We start from the raw sequence: 15,269 nt of genomic DNA, 5'->3' as shown, positions 1-15,269 counted from the left end.
GATACACAGTCTCTTCGTACTGTAGCTACGTCTCCGCGTCTTCGTCTTCAGGACAAAATACACTCCGGATAAAACAAAATCCCTTCGCCCTTGGACGAAAAAAAAATTGCCGAAACTGAATCGTTGAGGGATGTTGGGAGGGTTGTAAATTTTGTATTGTAGATGAGAGAAGAATTCCTCCCATAGAAAACAGACTATTTTCGTTCAGTGTAAAAAAAAACGTGTCGTGCAGCGAATTTCTAATCTGGTTTCATGCATACACTACTGCGTCAGCGAAATGTCTTAGTTGTAAAATATTAATTTAACTAGATAATGGCGATACTTGAGAAACAACACAGTGTTGTTAAATAAGTCTATAAAATATCAGAGACTTTTTCAGGAAGAAAAACACGAAACACTCCTGAACGCGCATTTTTCAATCTGACTGTAGACAGCTAGACGCACCTTGTGTAATGTTTTTTTTTTTTCCGAAGAAATGCCGGTTTCGCTTGTTTGAGAATTTCGACTTTACTGCTGAATGAAGTAAAAACTGAGTGTGATGCTCCCCAAGTGTCTCGTGAACTTTTCACCCCGGGGGCTGCGGGGGCGAGCAGACTCCGGTTATCAGTCAGTAGCGTGACAAGAGCGGCCCGCGGACACGTCAGAGCGGCCGAGAGTCCCCCGGGCGCGTTCCGCCGACAGGCACCCCGCCGGCCGCGTGTTCAAGCCGCCGGCTTCAACAGCTCGCACCGAGGCGGCGGGATCTCTGTTCTAACGAAAACACAAGAAGAGCGCACCCACTGCCCGCTCCCGGACACGGCGCGGCTCCGAGCACCGGCTGTGCGACTGCGACGGGACGGCGGACAATACGAGCCGATGTTGGGACAGCACTGTTACCGAGGGGCAGAATCACGTCGGCAGCCGGCGCGTCACAGTCCGAGTGCCTGGCGCAGAATAATCACCGGGTGTGATTAATTATTATTCGGGCAGCCTGAAGTATTACTACTATAGTTATTATTTTATTATTATCGGTGGTGGTGTTTATATTGGTTTTATTATATTATTAATTTATTAAGTAACGCGCTTAAAACCTACGTGAAATTTTGATTCTTATTATGTTTGTTAATAATAACAATAATAATAATAATCATGCTGATTAAGACGATAATAATCAAGTACATTAGTTAATGACCTAATGCTTTAATATTTATTTACATTAAATAGTATTAGATTATGTATTTTTTTTACTATTCTCGTTGTTGTTGTTTGTTGTTAGTGTTTATCGGAATATTTCACATTTGCTGGTGCAGATGTCGCGTGGCTGGTGTTTGTGAGGAGAGGCAGGGTGTATCGCAGAACGAGAAATTAAAAAGGCGAGGAGCCTTCTACATAAGTACAACAGATAATATTAACACCGTCAAATACTAATTACTATCAATACCAGAAATGAATTATTATGCAGTAAATCTTTATTTAGCTCATTAACAAGCGCTTTACAATCCATGAATATATGATACGCTAACGATCACATTGCTCACAAAGCACCGCAAGCGCTTGACGTGCCCAGCTGAGGGAGTCAGATTTCGGGACGACCGACTGGCGAATTTCTCAGCTCGCGGGCGGCCCTGCGGGGCTGAGCGTGTCCCCCCGCGCGCGAGACCGAACACGTTCGGACCGGAAGGTCAGCTGAGCCCGGGCGAGCTGCCCCTCCGCTCATTTCGCGGTCCAGAGCTGAAGGTATTAGACACGGCCGCACGCCGATCAGAAATCTTACTGCCGTCACCGCTGTACCCGCCGTCTGGACCGGCGACGGTGGTAGCCGAGGAGACACCCTGACGCACTGTTAAGAAGTGAGCGCACTGTGAAAACTGCCCAGAGCACCCCCTAACCACTGGGGGAGATTATACAGGACAAGCGGGGTACAGGTCTGTCAGTCAGCCGAGCTCTGCACAGTCGGAAAACATTACACCAAAGCCAGGTTATAAAAAGCGCTTTCCTCGCGTTCGTGTCATCATCATCATTATTATTATTATTATTATTATTATTATTATTATTTGGCTGTTTTTATAATTTTAAGGCGACTATCTCCAGCAAACGTCCGCAGAATTAGCTACAGAATTAGCGACAACCGCTCACGCGTCGTCTGTTAAAACGAATTCCCAACTAAATGCACGAAAAGGGCGACACCGCGATTGCAACTGGGCAGTGAAGACCAACGACTTTCCAATCCGCCGAGAGCAGGCCCTGAGCGGACGCGCCGCCGTCCCGCATCGCCCTCACACACGCTGCAGGAGTGTTTGTCAAAGGCGTTTCGCCATCAGAATAATGCATGTATACGAACAAGCGAAACATTCTTCCATGCGTGTATTCCCTATAAGGAAAGCAAAGAGACACAACGCTTCGGCTGTGGCGAAGTCTCCACTCTCCACGGCCGAAATGTTGTCTGTTTTTTTTTGTTCTTTCAGCATGGGATACACTTTTACTTGTCGCCTTGCAGCCTACGCGTGCTGACGCAGCTACCTACCGAAATAATATTATATTCATTACAAAGACGTCCTGAACGCCGTTGCTACGACTTGTAGTGTTTCAGATCAGAACACTTCTTGACTCATCAACCCACATTTTAGCCAGTGGCACCCGGTTGATGCTAACTCTGACTGGGTGAGGAGGAGACGAGGTGCTCTCGAGTTAAACCTGGCTCCTCAGAGCGGCCCACGCGTGTCCTCTCTCCCGCTGGAGCCCTCGCGTGAGCTTTCGGCGTGACGGCGCGCGGCGGCCCTACCTGCTCCGCTCGGCGTTCTCGCGCGTCTGCAGGTAGCGCTGCTGTCAGCGCGTGCACGCCAGAGACCGAGCGCTTCCGAAAGCTGCGCATTCAGCTAAAATGAAACCTCTGCCGCGCTTCCTTCCAGAGACAGCCTGGTTTGAAGGGCACGGGCGAGGGTTGAAGCGCATCGTCCTTTAAAAGGCACATTATATTAAAAAAAAAATCTTAAACAAAGAATATCCCCCAGAGCTTTGAAGAAGCTGCGTGTTTCTAAAACGAATAACCAGACTCTTATCAGACAGTTTCACACAAAGTCATCAGGTTTTTTTTTCCTGTGAAAAACGGCAAAGCGACCTTCAGTAACGTTCAGAACGTCTGGGTCTGAACGTGTCGGACGGTTGGAAGCTTACTCAGATTCAGGAGCTGGGAGAAAATCACACGACATTCATTCAAAAGCTTTATTTATTATGAAATGTATTGTTCATACAGAATATTCAGAGAGGATTCCTCAATAATAATAATAAACACACATAGCAGGACAGGAGACACAGTGAGAGAGAGAAGAGGACAGAGACTTTATCAGTAATAAACACACACAACAGGACAGGAGACACAGTGAGAGAGAGGAGAGGACAGAGACTCTATCAGTAATAAACACACAACAAGACAGGAGACACAGTGAGAGAGAGGAGAGGACAGAGACTCTATAAGTAATAAACACACACAACAGGACAGGAGACAGTGAGAGAGAGGAGAGGACAGAGACTCTATCAGTAATAAACACACACAACAGGACAGGAGACACAGTGATAGAGAGAGGAGAGGACAGAGAATCCTTCAGTAATAAACACACACAGCGGGAAAGGAGACACAGTAAAAGACAGGAGGTAACACAGAATCCCCAGTAAGAAACGCACAGCGGGACGGGAGACACGGTGAGAGAGGAGAGGACAGAGACAGGGAGAGACGCAGCGGGATGAGAGACCCGAGGAAAAGCAGGCGGCTGTAGGCGGTGCTCTTCCCTCTGGAGCGGAAGATCCACGCGCGGCGTGATCTTCTGTAGAGTACAGTGCGTCACAGCGAGCGTGATCATCCTTTTTCGAAACACTCCTTTCACAGGCTCTCTATAGAATACACTTAGCATTATTAACTTACTACTCCGAATGTTTTGGTCGATTTCTTCTCTTACTAATCCCACCCCGCAAATCCAGTCTTGGCAAAACCGACCTTTAAAAGTAAATCACGGCTGAGCTCCGGGAGCTCTTCCAGCACAGAGGAGCGACGCGAAGATTATGCCGTCTCGTGTGTCAAGTGCTCAGGTACGGAGGCGTGTAATCGTTCTTACCGGCACGACTGCCTCTCGACCAGAGAGCAGAAGTAATTGATGAAATGTGTGGAATAACGCGAACGGGCTCTCCCGACCGCCGGAACACCAGCGCCCCCTGTCGGGCTCTCCCGACCGCCGGTACACCAGCGCCCCCTGTCGGGCTCCCCGCCCCGCCGGTGCACCAGCGCCCCCTGTCGGGCTCCCCGCCCCGCCGGTGCACCAGCGCCCCCTGTCGGGCTCCCCGCCCCGCTGGTGCACCAGCGCCCCCTATCGGGCTCCCCGCCCCGCCGCAGCGAGAAGCCGCGAGATTCTTGAAAGGGCCTGTGGCTGCACGACTTCCTGAGCGCTGCAGTAACCCTCGGACCCGGGGCAAGGCGCTCACAGATGAGCGTCTGTAATAATAATAATAATAATAATAATAATAATAATAATAATAATAAGCGTCTTGTTTATTCTATACTACCACTTTCATTACCTTAAATGCACTTTACAAAACCGCAATCCCTCTCTCTTTAACCTGCCTCAAAGCTCATGCCCGACAGACAGACCAGACAGGAAATAAACTGCATTCAGAAGAACGGCCGAAAACTGGCCGGAGATGTTTAAGACTTTTTTTTTTTTTGTAGCCGCAGAGCTACTTGTAAACCGCTACTCAGGATAGACGCTGGTTTTCGAAAGGAAAGTGCACGCACGAACACCGGGCGGACGGAGCTCTTGTTCTCCAGTCGGCGTGTGAGGCTCAGACACGCTCGGAAACTCCGGTCCGAGCCGCTCGGAGGGCTCGCGAGGTCTCGCCCCTTCCGATCGCTCGCCAGCCGAGTCGAGCCGAGCAGAGCCGAGCCGTCCTGCTGCTGAACTCTTGAACTTTTCACCCCGGGGGCTGCGGGGGCGAGCAGACTCCGGTTATCAGTCAGTAGCGTGACAAGAGCAGCTCGCGGACACCTCAAAGCGGCAGAGAGTCCCCCCGCTGTGAAGCACGCGCTCGGTATTATTTAATAATGCTTTCACAATCGGTGCGGCTATCGAACTCTTTATTTCTAAGAATAAGAATGAGGATGAGGCTGGCGACAGCGATGATAATGATGAGTGTGGTTGGTCAACTGCACATTTGCTAATATCATTTAACAACGAGTTCATAACGTGTGGAATATTTTACATTATAAGGTTTATTCCGTGCTGAACAGAGAAGAAAGGGAACACGACGTTTCGGCTGTGGAGCCTTCTTCGGGTGTGATCACCACCGGAACCGCTAAAAGGCTCCACAGCCGCAACGTCGTGTTCCCTTTCTTCTCTTTTCCACATGGAATCAACCTTTACTTGTTCCCTTGCAGCCCGCGCAGGCTGACGCAGCTACCTGCTTGAACTATTTTACATCGTGTTTACCATTAGAGCGGCATGATGGCACAGCGATTAGCACTGTGCTAAGACCCTGGGCTCAACTCCTATCTGTGTGGAGTTTGCATGTTCTCCCCAGTCTCATGTGGGTTTCCTCCCACAGTCCAAAGGCATGCTGGTACTGTAGGGCAATTGGCTTCTGGGAAAATTGGCCATGGTGTGTGTGTGTGTGTGTGTGTGTGTGTGTGTGTGTGTGTGTGTGTGTGTGTGTGTGTGTGTGTGTGTCTGGCTCCCCTGTTATCCTGAATTGAATAAAGCGGTCAGGAAGTGTATGGATGGAAATTGATTATTAATTACAGAGAGAATGATGACAGTAATGATAAAGACGAAGATGACAATGACATTGAGGCTGGTTAGCATGACGGTGACGAACCACTGCCCTAATTAACAGCTTCATTCAAGACTCAATAATCCTTGATCAGCAGATACAGTTATTTTTATATGTTTAAAATTTGTCATCCTTCAAGGAGTAATTACAGCATTTTCCCCAGCCCTTGGATGCGTTCAAACTTGTCAGTTTTCATTTCATTTTTCACTAACGCCACAAAATTACGCATCACATGAGTCACCTAAAAAAGACAAAAGGAAAAAGAGAGAACATTTCACAGGTTTCACAGGTTATAACACCTTCAGTGTTTCTTTCAGTTTGATAGGAAGGTGAGTTTCAGGGCACACAACGTGACCGGATTACGGTGGTGTCTGGGTCTGAAATCGTCTGAGGGCTGAACCCTTATTCAGAATCAAAAGGCAAAAACAAGCTTTACTGCCAGACCAGCCCTTTGTGGTTTTTTGGGAATTTTTCATGGTGAGCTGGAAATAATAGAGTCACAAAAAGACAGAGATACAAAGAAAAGAAAGAAAAAGCAAAAATAAAACGCACATCTCATACAAAATACAATACTACTTTAGAGTGCATCTAGAAATCCACAGATTTACCAATACATACTTCTATACTGGTTGAAGTAGTTCAGGTGGGGAGCTGCGTCAGCATGCGCAGGCTGCAAAATAACGAGTAAAGGTTTATTCCAGGCTGAAAAAAGAAGAAAGGAAACACAACCTTTCAGCTGTGGAGCCTTCACCTGACTGACACGCGAAGAAGGCTCCACAGCCGAAACGTTGTGTTTCTTTTCTTCTCTTTTCAGCATGGAATAAACCTTTACTTGTTCTTCTATATTGCTGTTGAGTTGAGAGATTGATCAGCCTCAGGATAGGAGCTCCTCTGGAAACACTCTTTTCTAGATTGCACACATCTCAACACACAGAGAGAAGCTCAACCAGGGGAGAGGCTGTGCTGGAGCCCTCACTGATAATGTTCAGAGTTTTCAGATTTAAACATGTTGGATATATGGAGACAACAGATAGTGAGTCATGGCCAGTTATATTACAAGATGTGGACCACTCTGTTAACTGAAATCTAAATTAAATTGATATTTTAATGATACAGAACAGTGAGGAAGAGAATCTCTCAGTCATAAACACAGCAGGACAGGAGACACAGTGAGAGAGAGGAGAGGACAGAAAATCCCTCAGTAATACACACAGCAGGACAGGAGACACAGTGAGAGAGAGGAGAGGACAGAGAATCCCTCAGTAATAAACACACACAGCAGGACAGGAGACACAGTGAGAGAGAGGAGGTGACAGAATCCCTCAGTAATAAACACACACAACAGAGCAGGAGACACAGTGAGAGAGAGGAGAGGACAGAGAATCCCTCAGTAAAAACCACACGCAACAGGACAGGAGACACAGTGAGAGAAAATAGACCACAGAGTAATAAAAACATACAAGAGTACAGTTAAGGCATGAAGTTCTTAACCACGTGATTTTCTGTGCTCCTAACCTACAGTTCCAAAATAATCCTCTAGGTGTCTCTGTAGGCGTTATATACTCAGGAACTAGGCAATAAACACACGAACTGTAATAAATCAAAACTATTATATTTATTGATACAATTTAAAGAGATGTGCAAATACATTTTAAAAAGGCTGTTTGAAATACTTCACTGTGTGAAAAAGTCTAACTATATCCACCTTCACTGCTGGACACAGACAAATGTAAATTATTGTGACATATATCATTATTAGCATTATTTTACAAAGCCTACAGTCTATCACCAGATCCCTCTTGATACAGACAATAGTATTACCTTTTAAACCACAAAGCTCACACTGAGATAGGTTCTTTGTAGTTTCTGTATCACAACCTTGGTGGCACATGGCATCTTGGAAAGTCTAAACACTTTTGAAGTGGGTTTAAGAAACATGACTCACACAGTGCAAATTACACGATCACAGCTTACAGTCCCATTGTGCAAGGCCTGTTACCAACTACAGCATTTTGAACAAGAAACAGCCACATAGTAGCCCTTGCAAGTGAAATATAATTGAAGAATCTCCTGAAAAAAAGACAAGCTTGTTGCAACTGTGCAAAAAAGAACTCATTTCTGAAAGATGCAATCTAACAGCAAAGCTGTACTCTACCCAGAGCATTCAGATACTTTTTGTTTCCTTAGCAATGCTTTGTGGCAATGCAGTTTTAAAGCAGCTGAACCATTGCTGAAGGATGTATGGAGTTCGGAGACTCAGCTCTTTCTAAATGTGACACGTGGTAAGAGTCTCGGTGGTCTAATACAGTAGTTAGAGAAACAAAACGTCAGAAACATGCAATAAAACCGAGCAATTAAAACCATCAAAGGCACCGGCACGAACAGCGCGAGAAACAGATTTTGATGTTAAAATCTTCAGCGAGGTTGCTGAAACACTGGCTGTTTGCTTCAATTCAATCAATTTAAAGCAAGAACACTCTTCAGTCAACCAGCTCTCCCATTTATCCAGCAGCCGCACCCTAGTGTGTGTCTGGATGTGCTAATGCAGCCGGCTGACACGCTGGCGACACAGGAGTCAGGAGGAGGCTGGGAGTTAGTTCTGGAGTCCTGTGCCATCCTGAGGAAACGTCTGGATACCCTCCCGAGCATTTTCTCTTTTTTCAGAAATAAACCTTTTTAAATAAGAGATCCCATGTAGGTTTATTGTCAGCGCCCAGCTGTTGAGCCAGGCCACTGCCTGGGCGGGACCTGCATGACGTCACAACTGACAGGCGGCCTAGCGAATTGGTACATAGAAGCTCTCCAGGAAGTCACCCAGTGGGTTGATGGGAGATGTAGTTCACATAAGGCAGCGCAGCGTCTCTGAGTCAACCTGACCAATATCAGCTAGTTTTCCTGTACCCAGAAAGCAGGAAGCACATACAGTACTACCTTCTATTGGGAATCAGGGTAAAACTTACACAGTTAAACAATATAGGTCAGGTTTTCCCAGCTCCATGAGTACTGACAGAATTATTCCTTCAAATGGACAGGTTTTCATACTGCAGCTTCAATCTATAAAAGAAGAATTGTTAAACCAGCTGAAAAAGATTATATTTAGCTGCAAAATTCAAATTTGGCTACTTTTTTGCACTGAACTGTGACATTTAAGTGGTCTTTACTAACTGCCTTTTCATAATTTTTACACTTTATGCTGTTTTTTCTGAAGACGGCTCCAATGTAATGATGTCATTGCACTGGTTTCTGATTTCAGTCTTTTCTGTCTATTCAGAAAAGGCACAACTATTCTGTTGACGCACTGCTATGTGATAAACACTTTGATATATAGTATAATTTTCTGTGATATTATTGAATTAAATGGATGCACGGTTAAACGTCAATACCCAAACACCTCACCAAATTAGATGGTTAAGGTGCTCAGATGGGACAATTGTTTAAAAAGTAACTTTAGATGAACATATAGCAACCTCTTCGAGCTTGAGGAGTGAAATACAGGTAGAAAACTAGTCCAAAACTCTAGGCCCTAAAAATAGGACAGAAGACACTGAAAAGGAAGTGATAACATATCGTAGGAGCGCATGTCTGAGTATTATGAAGGCAGTTCTCTGAATTAAGCATTAGACTGGCAGCTCTGGGTGTCTGGTTGTGTCTGGTTGTCTCAGCCTTTCTACAGTGATTTCATTTCCTTTCCTGAAATGTCACAGTAGAGTAATGAAGTTCATTCTCCTGTGGAAACAAAAAGAAGATGTGTGACTCCTGTTTTATAACAAAGCTCTGGGACAGATCGATTATCTGCTCAAAGGCTTCAGTCATAAAACCTTGCTGTCAGAGACTGAGAGATACTCACAGTGGCATCAGATGACACCATGAAAGAGACTCTTGGGGTGTCTGCAGCCCGCTGTCCTGTGAGAGGAAACAGATCTCAGACTCAGATCAGGACCAGACCAGCGGGACACAGTGGATACGGCACTCGACCGTGAGTTACTCCCAGCAGGTTAGCTGGTCTGTTAGATCAGGATCCAGGAAATCCAGTTGCTGCTGGAAGTGGTGTTAGTAGACCAGTAGGCGGCGCTCTTCCCTGTGGATTGCATAATTTCCAAAGTGCCTAATACCATGTCTTGGGGACACTGTGCTGTAGGAGGTGCCATGTATCTGATGTTTAGAGCTGTTAATGTCACGTCCCGGCAATTTGGTCATTAAAGGGTTGTTAACGCTGGTGTCCTGCCTAAGCTCCACTCTGGGCAGTACTGTCTGGCCTCACTAAAGATCACCCACAATCCCCCTGGTGCAGTAGTCCCTCTCTGCTGCCCTGATCTGTGTGCAGTGGGGCTGCTGTGTGTCACTTCACTGGGTGAAGTCCAGAACCCCAGATCACCCACAACTCCCCTGGTGCAGCAGTTCCTCTCTGCTGCCCTGATCTGTGTGCAGTGGGGCTGCTGTGTGGGGTGTGAAGTGGAAACACACAGTCAGGGTGAGCAGTGCAAAGTCACTGACTGGCACCGCAGTGCGTTTCCAGCCTTGCGAGAGGTATGATGGGACAGACTGACTCATGAAAAAAGGACTCAAGTAAAACAAGAACATTACCTGCTCTGCCAGCTCTCCTCCAAAACTGGAACCTCAGAGCCGCCACAGCGAGGAGGAGCACAGAGACTCCGCTCAGTCCCACCACCAGCGCAGGGCACTTCTCAGGCTGGCCTGCTGACACAGGAACTAATGATTCTTCCGAACCTGCTTTTCAGTCTCCTAGCTCCAAGAGCCTTCAGGACACAGTCAGGACGGGGCGGGGGCACTTCTTTACACAGAGGGTGGTGGGAGTGTGGAACAAGCTGCCCAGCCATGTTCTTCAAGCTGATAGTCTGGTATTTTTCAGGACACAGCTGGGTGAGATCCTCCAGCCAGGACAGGAGGCATTTCTTTACACAGAGGGTGGTGGGAGTGTGGAACAAGCTGCCCAGCCCTGTTGTTAAAGCCGTTAGCCTGGTGTCTTTCAGGACACCTCTGGATGAGATGTTGGACTGATTAGATAGTAACAACCCAACCAGCTGGCACAGTTTGGTCTGGGTGCTGAGAGAGGAAACAATCCAAACAGATCTCGTCCCCCCTCCCCCAGCCCCAGTCCCCCTAAACTCTCACCTGCCCCCACCCTGGCGCTCCGGGTGATTCTGCCCCCAGCCTCGATCTCCGTGACACAAGTGACGTCTCCCCCACGCTCCCACAGCCACGCCGGGACTCTGACCCATGTCCGCACGAAGGGAGTACGCTGTCCGCCGGCCGTCACCGAGCCCCAGTCCGCCAGTCCCGTCAGCTCTGCTCCGGCGAGATCCCAGCGGAGGCGCGCTCGGTGCTCGGGCAGCACGCCGTACAGCATGCAAGCCACAGTGCGGCTGTCCTCCGGCCCCACAGCGCCCTCTGCTGGCAGCAGCAGCGTCAGTGCGGGACAGGAGCGAGGCCGGTCTGCAGGGGGAAGTCTAGTTTACTGGCTTGCCTGATGAGCCACACACAGCGGGTACACTCAGCACAACATCGACAGACATTTACAATACAATACAGGCCCATCATGCTTCTCTAATCCCAGAGTATCTGTCACAGTGCAGCAGGAAGTGCACCTCTGTCTCTATTTCTCCCCGCTGACAGTGGGAGCACAGCCTGTCCTATCTGGACAGTCAGGTCTGCCTGTTTCCAGTTTCTATGTCCAGCTTGTGGTAACTGAGCCTGTCCTCTCTGGACAGCCAGGTCTGCCTGTGTCCAGTTTCTGTGTCCAGGCTGTGTCACTGAGCCTGTCCTCTCTGGACAGCCAGGTCTGTCTGTGTCCAGTGTCTGTGTCCAGGCTGTGTCACTGAGCCTGTCCTCTCTGGACAGCCAGGTCTGTCTGTGTCCAGTGTCTGTGTCCAGGCTGTGGTCACTGAGCCTGTAGTTCATCATGGTCTGTTTCTCTTTGCTGTCTCTTACCCTGCTCAGATATACAGCTAGTGTGTCTTGTCAGTACAGGCCCTGTGGTCTATTTCGAAACTGGCTGCACCATCGATCCCTGTGTTTCCATCCCGGAGAACTGTGGCTCCAGGATGAGGAGTGCGGAGCGGAGTTTAGCTCAACCTCCTCTCCTTGTCGGCTGGCAGGGTGTCATCGCGCTGTGTATTACTACCATGACTCGATAGTTACCCCACACCAGCACAGTCGATCCTCTGCCCACGTAGATCGCGGACCTCCCCGCGTAGGCGCAGACGTACGTGGCCGTGTCCCCCGGCGCGGCGCGAGACAGGGTCAGGGAGCACCGCTCCTCCTCGGCCGCGCGTCCCGGGGGCGCGCCGAGCGGGGTGAGCGGCCCCGCCGGCCCGTCGAGCGCCGCCCGGAACCAGCTCACCCTCAGACAGCCGCCGTGCGCGCCGCTGAACCCGGACAGGCTGCAGTGCAGGGTCACGGGGTCTCCCGCCCACACCGAGATGGACCGCGGCTCCTGGGACAGCGTGCCCGCGGAGCAGGCTGGGAACAATATAATAATAATAATAATAATAATCGTTTCTCTGGACCACAACCCTTCAGAACACAAGCTTCGAGAATGTATACTACTACAGAACAAAATACTGACCTACCTAAAAAATACTATTTTTTTAACGCCGGAGATACTCTGTAGATTATTATAATCGTATTATTATAATCTGTAGATTATCTCGTCTCTACTTTGTCCCTACCGGGTCGGGTCTGAGGCCAAAACCCCTTTAAAGCGATTTTTTAGAGAATATGAGGAAGAAAGTTTCTTCTTTTTTTTCCCCCGAGCACACAGGGCTTTAATAGGTGTAAAAATAACAACAGTTTCACGACGCTTAAGAACGACGCGGGAATAGCGAATATAAAGATTAAGACTGAAATACAGAGTATAAAGACTGAAAACGAACCCGAGAACAACAGGACCTCACAGAAAAGATAGCGGACAGGAACTGGACAAACAGCGGAAGTACAGCATATTAATCGTGTGAAGACATATGAACTGGTAGAGATAACGACAGAAAGAGTGCGGCTCAGAGGGGTGAAAGCGAATAATTAATCTCACATTTCCACAGACAGCACCGTTACGCGCGGAACCCCTCAGGCCACAGGCTCGTACCTTTCAGAACGGAAGCCAGAATAAAAACAGCCAGCCGGAACATGGCGACCCTCAGACTAGATCTCCTGATCACAGTCCAGCTGCAGGAGTCTCTCTCTGAGTGCCTTGTCCTCTCCCCTGTGTCTCAGTGTCCCAGTCTCCTGTCTCTCTCTGAGTGGCTCAGTGTCCTTGTCCTCTTCCTGTCTCTCTCTGAGTGCCCTTGTCCTCTCCCCTGTGTCTCAGTGTCCCAGTCTCCTGTCTCTCTCTGAGTGGCTCAGTGTCCTTGTCCTCTTCCTGTCTCTCTCTGAGTGCCCTTGTCCTCTCCCTCAGTGTCTCGGTGTCCCAGTCTCCTGTCTCTCTCTGAGTGGCTCAGTGTCCTTGTCCTTTTCCTGTCTCTCTCTGAGTGCCTTTGTCCTCTCCCTCAGTGTCCTCGTGTGTCCCTCAGTGTCTCAGTGTCCTCGTGGGCCCCTTAGTGTCCCGGTGTCCTCGTGTGTCCCTCAGTGTTCTCGTGTGTCGGAGCCCGTGTGCTGGTACGAGCCCCTGTCCCCTGGAGCTCGTGTCTCTCACGCTGACAGGGAGCAGGTGCTGAGCTGAGCTGATCTGTGTCTGAGACACCTGCTGCCTCTTCTTCCGCTCTCGCACGGTTTCCGGAGAGGACAGCTGAAAGCAGAGGGGCTCAGACTTTCCACCGCGCTTCAGCAGAGAGGAGGAGGGGCAGAGCGCTCTTTTAACCGTCTCAGACAGGCCGAGGCAGAGGAAGACTGTCAGATTTCTCCTGGTACTGGGCCTGGGCCTGATGCTGTGGTCACTCTGGCCTGGGGGTCCGTGCAGTGATGATGCTGTGGTCACTCTGGCCTGGGGGTCAGTGCAGTGATGAAGGTGTGGTCACTCTGGCCTGGGGGTCAGTGCAGTGATGAAGCTGTGGTCACTCTGGCCTGGGGGTCAGTGCAGTGATGATGCTGTGGTCACTCTGGCCTGGGGGTCAGTGCAGTGATGAAGGTGTGGTCACTCTGGCCTGGGGGTCCGTGCAGTGATGATGCTGTGGTCACTCTGGCCTGGGGGTCCGTGCAGTGATGAAGGTGTGGTCACTCTGGCCTGGGGGTCAGTGCAGTGATGATGCTGTGGTCACTCTGGCCTGGGGTCAGTGCAGTGATGAAGGTGTGGTCACTCTGGCCTGGGGGCCAGTGCAGTGATGAAGCTGTGGTCACTCTGGCCTGGGGGTCAGTGCAGTGATGAAGCTGTGGTCAGTCTGGCCTGGGGGTCCGTGCAGTGATGAAGGTGTGGTCACTCTGGCCTGGGGGTCAGTGCAGTGATGAAGGTGTGGTCACTCTGGCCTGGGGGTCAGTGCAGTGATGAAGCTGTGGTCACTCTGGCCTGGGGGTCCGTGCAGTGATGAAGGTGTGGTCAGTGTGGCCTGGGGGTCAGTGCAGTGATGAAGGTGTGGTCAGTGTGGCATGGGGGTCAGTGCAGTGATGAAGGTGTGGTCACTCTGGCCTGGGGGTCCGTGCAGTGATGAAGGTGTGGTCAGTGTGGCCTGGGGGTCAGTGCAGTGATGAAGGTGTGGTCACTCTGGCCTGGGGGTCCGTGCAGTGATGAAGGTGTGGTCACTCTGGCCTGGGGGTCAGTGCAGTGATGAAGGTGTGGTCAGTGTGGCATGGGGGTCTGTGCAGTGATGAAGGTGTGGTCAGTCTAGCTGGATGCTGTATTTCTACTTTAACTCTCACTTGCTGACATCCAGTACAAGAGTCACACACACCTGGTCTCACAGAAGCCTGCCCGCTCTGCTCGGAGGTGTCCTAGCAACCTGGCCGCAGGCCGAGCTGGCTGGGGCTCAGTGGCCGTGAAACAAGTCTTTTCTTCTGAGCAGCTGAGGCGAGAGCCATTATCTCGAACAGGCAGAGATACCGTGCGACACTGCAGACCTGACTCACTGCAAAGGTCAACACGTACACACTCACACCAGGGCCAGTTTTCCCAGAAGCCAATTCAGCTTCCAGGAATGTCTTTGGACTTTGGGAGGAAACTGGAACACCTGGAATGAATCCACACGAACATGGGAAGAACATGCAAACTCCACACAGACAGCACCCCCAAGGCCAGAATTAATAACAAACCGCTTACCACTGTGTCACCCTGCCACCCACAATTCATAATGTGGGCTTCGTTCACAGTGGTTCATGTTCCTAATGCTGGGTTTGTTCAACAGTAGCCATCATTGTCCAGCAATGTCTGGGGCCCGTTGCTTGCTGGGATAGGCGCCGGCTCCCCCTTGATCCCGAATTGGAAGAAGGGGTCAGAAAACGGATGGAGATATATGAATTGCAACTGCTCGAGCAGACGTTGGGGATTCTACAGCTTAACCCTGCGTGGTTAGAAAGTGCAATAACGTGTTTCA

General features: G+C 49.5%; 1 protein-coding gene across 1 annotated transcript; it reads right to left on the bottom strand.

Annotated features, from left to right (window-relative positions):
- Positions 1-7,380: 7,380 nt before the first annotated feature.
- Positions 7,381-13,523, bottom strand: LOC148832295 (uncharacterized). Its single transcript, XM_088919520.1, has 6 exons — positions 12,896-13,523; positions 11,953-12,273; positions 10,927-11,247; positions 10,378-10,488; positions 9,641-9,696; positions 7,381-9,519 (listed from the first exon to the last, which is right to left on the bottom strand). Exons 1-6 carry the CDS (start codon positions 12,936-12,938, stop codon positions 9,472-9,474), a joined length of 900 nt encoding a protein of 299 aa, XP_088775646.1. The 5' UTR covers positions 12,939-13,523; the 3' UTR covers positions 7,381-9,471.
- Positions 13,524-15,269: the final 1,746 nt, after the last annotated feature.

The sequence above is a fragment of the Atractosteus spatula genome, chromosome 6 (genome assembly GCF_055471065.1).
Source record: "Atractosteus spatula isolate fAtrSpa1 chromosome 6, fAtrSpa1.hap1, whole genome shotgun sequence".
NCBI lineage: Eukaryota > Metazoa > Chordata > Actinopteri > Semionotiformes > Lepisosteidae > Atractosteus > Atractosteus spatula.
Note: the sequence above shows the minus strand (reverse complement) of the source record. Positions and strands in the feature narration are given on the sequence as shown.

Coding starts and splice junctions, on each gene's coding strand:
- LOC148832295 (XM_088919520.1), bottom strand. CDS start 12,938: ATGTTCCGGCTGGCTGTTTTTATTCTGGCTTCCGTTCTGAAAG. Junction 11,248..11,952: donor ATCGACTGTGCTGGTGTGGG/GTAACTATCGAG, acceptor TTCCCCCTGCAG/ACCGGCCTCGCTCCTGTCCC. Junction 10,489..10,926: donor GAGCGCCAGGGTGGGGGCAG/GTGAGAGTTTAG, acceptor CTGTGTCAGCAG/GCCAGCCTGAGAAGTGCCCT.